Source organism: Tupaia chinensis, unplaced genomic scaffold (assembly GCF_000334495.1).
Source record: "Tupaia chinensis unplaced genomic scaffold, TupChi_1.0 Scaffold000493_1, whole genome shotgun sequence".
Taxonomy (NCBI): domain Eukaryota; kingdom Metazoa; phylum Chordata; class Mammalia; order Scandentia; family Tupaiidae; genus Tupaia; species Tupaia belangeri.
In genome coordinates this window covers 3583533-3591341 of record NW_006160005.1, presented here as the reverse complement: position 1 = coordinate 3591341, position 7809 = coordinate 3583533, and the positions used below count along the sequence as shown (strand labels likewise).

At 43.2% G+C, this 7809-nt stretch overlaps 1 protein-coding gene across 1 annotated transcript in view; it reads right to left on the bottom strand.

Annotated features, from left to right (window-relative positions):
• SHISA6 (shisa family member 6) overlaps positions 1–156 on the bottom strand; it is a 380723-nt gene extending 380567 nt beyond the window's left edge. Inside the window, exon 1 of the mRNA XM_027774921.1 lies at positions 40–156. Within this exon, the coding sequence (XP_027630722.1) occupies positions 40–156 (117 nt within the window). The remainder of the gene's footprint in view (positions 1–39) is intronic.
• Positions 157–7809: the final 7653 nt, after the last annotated feature.

The window sequence follows — 7809 nt, the reverse complement described above, 5'->3', positions numbered from 1 at the left end:
GAGGGAGTTAAGAATGGCACCACGTGTCAGATATCTTACCCTGTGAAGGGCTATTGACATCCCCACAGGAGGGCCAGGCTGAACCAACAGTCCCATTAGCACCATTTGAACTTTGAATTGAGCTTCATCTGAAGGCTTCCCCACCCATACTTTCATGTTACCTAAGCTAGTATACTCATCCTGTCAGTACGCTCCTGTTCGATGAGTTTTCTATCTGCCGCCAAAGATTCCAGTTGATACAATCGACCTCACCATGGCCCAACATGACAAATGTTTAGGCTGGAAGAAGAGCTCTAGCCCTCCGAAAGCCCCACACACGCCTACTTTGTTTCATAGCAGGAGAGGGCTTGGGTCTGGGGATGAAAGGAGCAGAACTGCTCAATATGTGGGAGATATGACAAGTGGTCATTTGCAATGATGGCACGAGTAAGCCTCTAAACATAAGAGTTAAGCTAGGGACCTTCTAGTATGCTGAAAACTGCTGGGAGAATCTGCAGGTTAAAGTAAGTTCATTCCTGGCATGAAAACTCACACCAGGATGAAACAACGTCAGGGAAAAAAATGAGCAGCTGTTGATGGTTGTTCCAAGGCACACTCAAGCTTACCAGACACAGTGTCCAAGGAATACATCAGTCTCAACCACAGCTTTGGAAATGATCAGAATCACAGTATCTATTCTGATAAAATACTATAAATAGACAAGATTTGGGGATCTAGGCAATTATCAGTAGAACAAGCACAGGCTTTGATTAGGGACACCACCTAAACTTTGACACCAAGTATGATCAAAGAGGGCCCTCAGTCAGATAGTGACCCTGGGTGTCAGTAGGGTAACAATGGGGAACTGAAATCAGGGATCTTGACAGCAGTCTTAGCCAAAATACTTAACCAGGTGGGATGATATGAAGGGGGGAAATGGAGAACTTCAACCTGGATGTTAGTTTTCTTGTGTTGCTAACAGAAAAGGAGATAGAGAAGTGATGTAGTAGGCAGAAGCCATCTTCCATGAAAAAAAGAAACAGAGAGAGACAGATAGGCACCCTCAGCAGGATCTTCACCCCAAGATTCTCTTCTATCCTCAGTTGGCCTGAGTCATGGGCACATCCGTATACGCCTGGTACATACAGGAAGGTCCTTGGATAGGATCCCGGGACTCTTTCCATGTGAGTCTAATTGAATTACCACTGTGCCACCACATTGCCGCAACTAATTCTTTTTTTTTTTTGGAGAGGTTCTTCACTATAAGTCATGTATGTGTGTTTGCCAGAAAGACAGAGCGAGACATAGAGACAGGAAGTGAGAAATCACCCCCCCCCATGGTGGATGGCCACGCCACAATCTCTTCTCCTTCTTTCTCCTCTCAGGATCTTGGGCACACACACACACTTGCCTGGTGTGAGTTTAAGCCACCAGGTCTGGGACTCGAGCCGCAGTCGACTACATGGGAGTCCAGTGACATAGCCATTATGCCAACTGCTGGTCCCAACTAATTCTTAATTATATGCTTCAGATTGAGAGTGGGATAGCTGAAACCACTGCTATGCTTGCTAGAACTTGCAGAAGGAACAGTAGTAAGGAATGGGGAAAGCAGCTTTAAGAAGAGTGGGGGCACAGGCAAGGGCAGGGGAACAAATGGCATCCTGGTGGTAGATAGATTAATGATGGCCACGAATTTTGGTCCCACTCTTCCAAACAATAGATGGAGTCTATTTGTCCTCCCTTGGAATCTAGGATGGCCTTATGACTTGTTTGGACTAGTAGGAAGTGCAGAAGTGATGTGGTGCCAGACCCAGGTCTACTCCTAAAAGGGCCTAGTGATTTCTATATCTGCTTTCATGGGATCCAGCCTCCCTGTAAGCAACTTGGATAACTAAAATGCCAAAAGATAAGAAGCCACATGAAGAAAGATCCTGGAAGATGAGACATCATCTTGAGCATTTCATGCCCACTTGGCATTCAAGTAAATTCAGCACAAGATTGGGCTCCAGTGAGCAGAAGAACCATGTAGCTGAGCCCAGCCAACTCACAGAATAAGTAATAGATCATTGTTGTCTTAGCATCCAGGTGTTATGGTGGTTTATTATAATGTAATAGACAGATGAATAAAAAAGGAAGGAAGAAAGAAAACATCTATTATAGTACAGACTGTAAGCAAAAATGTTTCAGAAGTAACTTCTGGACACAAATATTTCTGAGGCTATTTTTGGCTACCTGATATATTAGCTCCCTAGGGCTGCTATAACAAAGTATCACCAACTGCAAGGTTTAAATGACAGAAATTTATTGTCTCACAATGCTGGATACTGGAATCTGAAATCAAGGTATTAGCAAGTTCGGTTCCTTTTGAGTGCTGTGAGGGAAGGAGCTGTGCTAGGCCTCTCTCCTTGGCTTACGAGTGGCTGGCTTTGTGTTCACATGGCTTTCTCCAAGTGTATGTGTCTGTCTCCAAAGCCCTTATTTTTATAATAACACAATAATATGGGATGAAGACCCACCCTAATGACTTCATTTTATTAACTCTGCAAATACCACATCTTTATTTTTTTAAATAATTATTTCATTTAACTTCATTTATTTATTTATTTATTTATTTATTTTGAGAGGTTTTTTTCTATAGGGCACGTGCGCTTGCCAGACAGACAGAGAGAGACAGAGAGACAGAAAGCGAGAAATCACCCTCCGGGGGGATAGCCATGCCGCAGTCCCTTCTCCTCCATTCTCCTCTCGGGATCTTGGGCATGCACGCACATGTGCCTAGTGTGAGTTTAAGCCACTGGCTCCGGGACTTGAACCGCAGTCGACCACGTGGGAGTCCAGTGGCATAGCCATTACGCTAACTGCTAGTCCCTAACATTATTTATGTACTTATTTTTTAATTTGACCAGAGAGAGGGACAGAGTGAGAAAGAGAAAAAGTGAGAAAGCAAGCTGCCAGGCCTGGTATTCAAACTGCGGTCAGCCATGTGAGAGTCTAGCAGCTCTAACCACCATGCCACCTTTTGCTATAAGGTGTATGCGCTCACTGGAGAGACAGAAAATGAAGGGGAATGGCCATGCCTCAATCCCTTCTCCTCCATTCTCCCTTTGATGGGCATGCACTCACATGCACCTGATGTGAGTTTTAAGCTGCCCAGTCTGGGACTCGAACCACAGTTGACTACGTGGGAGTCTAGTGATGTAACCATTATGCAGTCTGCTGGTCCCAGATACCACATGTTTAAACAAAATCACATTCTGGGGAGATAGAGGTTAGGGTTCAACATAACTGATTTTTGACTGGCGGGTAGGGTTAAGGACATAATTCAACCCATTATGTCTGCTAAGTGGAGTGTTAAGATGGGGTCTGTCCAAAATGTTATGCAAACTTACATGTCACTGAAGAAGAAAAGAGGAGTGGTCACGTTTGTCACATATCTTACTGGAGAGATCTTAAGAAGTACCTACTTAGTTCATCCTGAAAATGATTGCTCTTTTCCAAGTGTCAGTACAAATGTTCTAGTGAGGCAAGAGAAGTTACAGATAGAGAAGAGGAAAAGGGGGGGCCTGCAGGTGGCATGGTGGTTGAGGGTGCTGGACTCCCACATAACTGATCATGATTCGAGTCCTGGACCTAGTGGCTTTCTTTCTCCATTTTCCTCTCTTGCTCTGTCCCTCTCTGGTCAAATTTAAATAAATAAATAAAGTAAAATAAAATTATAAAAAAATAAGAGAGAGAGAGAAGAAGAAAAGGAATGTCATCTCCTGGCTCACTCTACCTAGTGATAGAGTTGCAGGAAATTTGCATCATGCATAATTAGAACTCTGGAATCGTGGCATTTCAGAATTGTATGAGTGCATAAGAATTCATTTTCTGGACTCCGTTTTTTTTAAGCATGTATCTACTCAGCCAGACGTGAAGGCAAGAATGACCTCACACTATCTCTGTGACGAGTCTGACCTGGGACTAACTCTTCTCTGTATTCATTTATTCATTCTTTATTATTTATTCTGTCAAACGGTCATTCAATAAATATTTAACAAACCTCCTCTCTAGGCTAGTCAGTGGGTAGACCCAGAAATACAAACACATATAAATTATGCTTTCTGATTTGAAATCTGGAATGCTACTTAAGATTTCGTGAAACTTCCTTCATTCTACTACATGCCACAGATTGGGAGGAAAAAGTACCCCTTCCAGGGCACTTCCAAAGTGTCTTTTCCCCCTTACTGAATGTCCAGTACCTCTCTAGGCATTGGTTCTTTCTGTTACATTGTGGGCTGCACTGATAGGATACGCCTTCCCCAATTCAAATCACTTCAGGAAACATTCCAGAAACTCAATTGAAGGGTCTAACATGTGAGTTACCTGTAATTCAATGTCGTAGCAGCTTACTGAGAAATATCCTCCTTAAGGGGCTCCCTTCCTATGGTGATAGTTAAAAAGTATCAGGTGTAGTTTTCTTTACATTCAATGCAACACTAATAACAATGGTAGTTGAGCGTGTGTGTGTGTGTGTGTGTGTGTGTGTGTGTGTGTACTTTCATATTCCTTTTTTTTTAGAGAGAGTTTTACTATAGGACAAGTGCACTTACTGAAGAGATAAAGAGAGACAAAGAGATAGAAAGTGAGAAATCACCCCCCAAGGGGGATGGCCAAGTCACAATCCCTTCTCCATTCTCCTGTCAGGATTTTGGGCATGTACACATGTGCTCCTGGCATGAGTTTTAAGCCACCGGGCCTGGGATTCAAACCACGGTTGACTGCATGGGAGTCCAGCAATATATATTACGCCATCTGCTGGTCCCAGTTCTTTCATACTCTTAACTTTGAAATTTAGAACCCTTCCAGTTAGATTTAATCTGGTTATTTTGACTGCCTTAAGCATAAAATGGGACTACAACACTAAATGATTAAAAAGTTTGGTGCATGTTTTTCCTCACTCTTAACATATATAAATCCTTTCTGTATCTTCAAATACAGGTTTAGAAAAAAGGAATCCAAAAAACAGTTCACTTTAGCTGTGTGGTTCCTGCGTGAGCTTGCACTGAACACTCTTAGCTAGGCCTATGGAATGTCATTCTCTACATAATGTTGGAGTCATTCTTCTGACTAGAACAATGTTGTATGCTACAATTCCCTCCTCTGGTGCCAATGGCAGACATCACTAATCAATTATGGAACCCTTTCCTGCTGTCAATTATGGACCCCTTGCCTGCTGAGACCAGTCAATAGCCTCAGAAAGCCCTTCTACACACAAAGCTCCAATAGCCAGCAGGCATAAACTGTAGTTGGAATTAGCACAAGGAATAAATCCTATTTGCCTAACAGCTCAGTGAGAGGCAACAGTCAGGATAGATCAAGCATCTTCCTATTACTGTATATAGCCATGCTTTTAGAATTCTGTTCCAATTACGTACTTTTCTTGACCCAAACTGAAACATTTATGAAATGGAGGGGATGAGACTGCAAGGGGTACCAACATCATTGGTTACGATGTGCTTTTTGCTGAAAGACGTCACTGATTTACAGCTGAAGGAAATGCACATGAGTTAGCGCTTCCAAAGCAAAGTGGTAATGAAGAGCATGCCAGATGAATGCCAAAGATAATTGCCATGCAGAGTCCCCCAGCTAGTCACGTGCAGATTCAGTGCATCATTATTACATTTTCTCTTAGGTTGGAATTTATTAATATTTTATTCAAAACCGCTATGCATTAACCTTCAAAAATATATCTCCCTATAAAAAGGGGAGGCCTGCTGTGAACACATTTCACATAGAGGTGATATTTTCTTGGCTTGTAGCTCCCTTTAACCAGTGTTCTATGTCAGTATAAGCTGTTCTCCATACCTCTGTGTTCTACCATTAGATTGTGCCCTTGGCATCTGAATCCTGTTTCTAGCTTCCATAATGTTAAGCACAGCATGGACAGTAGTATCTAGCTACATGTGATTAAAACAAAAATTACTGGGAACCAGCAGTTAGTGTAATGGCTATGTCACTGGACTCCCACGTAGTCGACCGCAGTTCAAGTCCCGGACCCGGTGGCTTAAAACTCACGCCCGGCTTATGTGCGTGCGTGCCCAAGATCCCGAGAGGAGAATGAAGGAGAAGGGATTGCGGCATGACCATCCCCCCTGGGGGATGATTTCTCACTTTCTGTCTCTATTTCTCTCTGTCTGTCTGGCGAACGCACGTGCCCTATAGTGAAAAACCTCTCAAAAAAAAAAAAAAAATTTTAGGGAAAAACCCCTCAAAAAAAAAAAAAATTTCCGTGGCCCCCTCCCTTTTAAATTTTTTTTTTTTTGGCCCTTTAAAGACATTTTTCTAGGGGCCAGCAGGTGGCATAGTGGTTAAGGGCGCTGGACTCCCACACGACCGACCATGGTTCAAGTCCTGGACCTGGCAGTTTGCTTTCTCTCTCTCTCTCTGGTCAAATTAAAATTAATTAACTAATTAATTTTAAAAATAAGTTCTGTTCTATTAAAAAAAAGAGAGAGATAAGTTTTTAAAAGCCTGAGTTAACTGATTGGATATAACTCACTGATCTGATCCAAATGACTGGGCACAAATTGGTCATTAATACAGCCAGATGAATCAACAGCAACCCCTGATTCTCTGTCAGAAGATAGACACTACCTAGATAAGCCATGTATTGGCTGAGTGTCAAGCTAAGGGCAAGTTACTGGATAGATGCCATCATTAAAATAACCAAGGTAACTGGGCTGAAAAAGACCAATTTTGTTATTGTTAGCTACCTTCAAATTTCAAAATACTAATTTGATCCTGGAACTACTTCAGTGGATGGATGTCCATTCCGGCAGCCTGTGCTTTGGTGAAGATATTGAATAACAGCCAAGCAGAGCTGAGGCAGGGTCTGCAGAGCCAGGAACCAATTAAAGGGGAAGGGTTGGCCCCAAAGATGGTTGGCAAGGGGGTTTTTGGAGCCCTGTAGAACTACGTTTCGATCTTTGCTTCAGGGTGTGGTTTTCTAATTCATTTCATAAATCCGAGCTCAGCAACTGATGGTGCCTGCTCATGTTGCACCATGTTTACTCCTCAGGCTGCCGAGCCTAGCAGTTCAAGCTTAGGGAGAGGAAATAAACTCTCTCAAACCATCTGTCAGGAGGAATCACCTACTGACAAGTAAACACTGGAGTCTGCAGGACGAGGTCATGGTGGTTTTGGATATGGGGACAGAGGTGACTATGGGTTGTAGACAATCACAGATCAAAAAGAGAAAACAAGACTGAGATACTCTGGGACTTAGAGCTTGGGAGTAAGCACAAACCCAGTGAACTTACATGTGGTTAGTGAAGCAAAGGATTTGTTTGGAACCAAGCAGTCAGCCCAGACGGGTTCCATGGGAAAAAGAGGTCAAGGCAGGGCAGTGAATTAAACCTGGCAGCCTGGAAGACTTCAGAGCAGGAAAGGTGATAAGTCAATATCCATCCAGCAGTTGGAAATAAGGATGTCCACGAGAACGGACAGGCAGGGCAAGGCATTGTCACTGGGTCGAGTCACCGTGACAGGGACCCTGGCCAAGAAGTGACTTACAAGCTTCTCACATGAGCAGATATTTATTACAAAGCATGGGTTCTCCCAAGCTTGCAGGTAGAAATATCTAGAGATACAACCGATGTGTGGAACAGGCCCTCTCAGGCCACGTATGAGGACAGTCTGTGACTATTTGGCCTTGGGGTTGCCTGTGCTAAGTTCCTCCACAACACATCCACCCCAGACCCCTCTGTAGGCTTCACACCCAACCCTGAGTGGGTATCTTTTTTGCTTATTTAATGAGTTTGTGTATTTACTTATTCATTTAAACTCCAT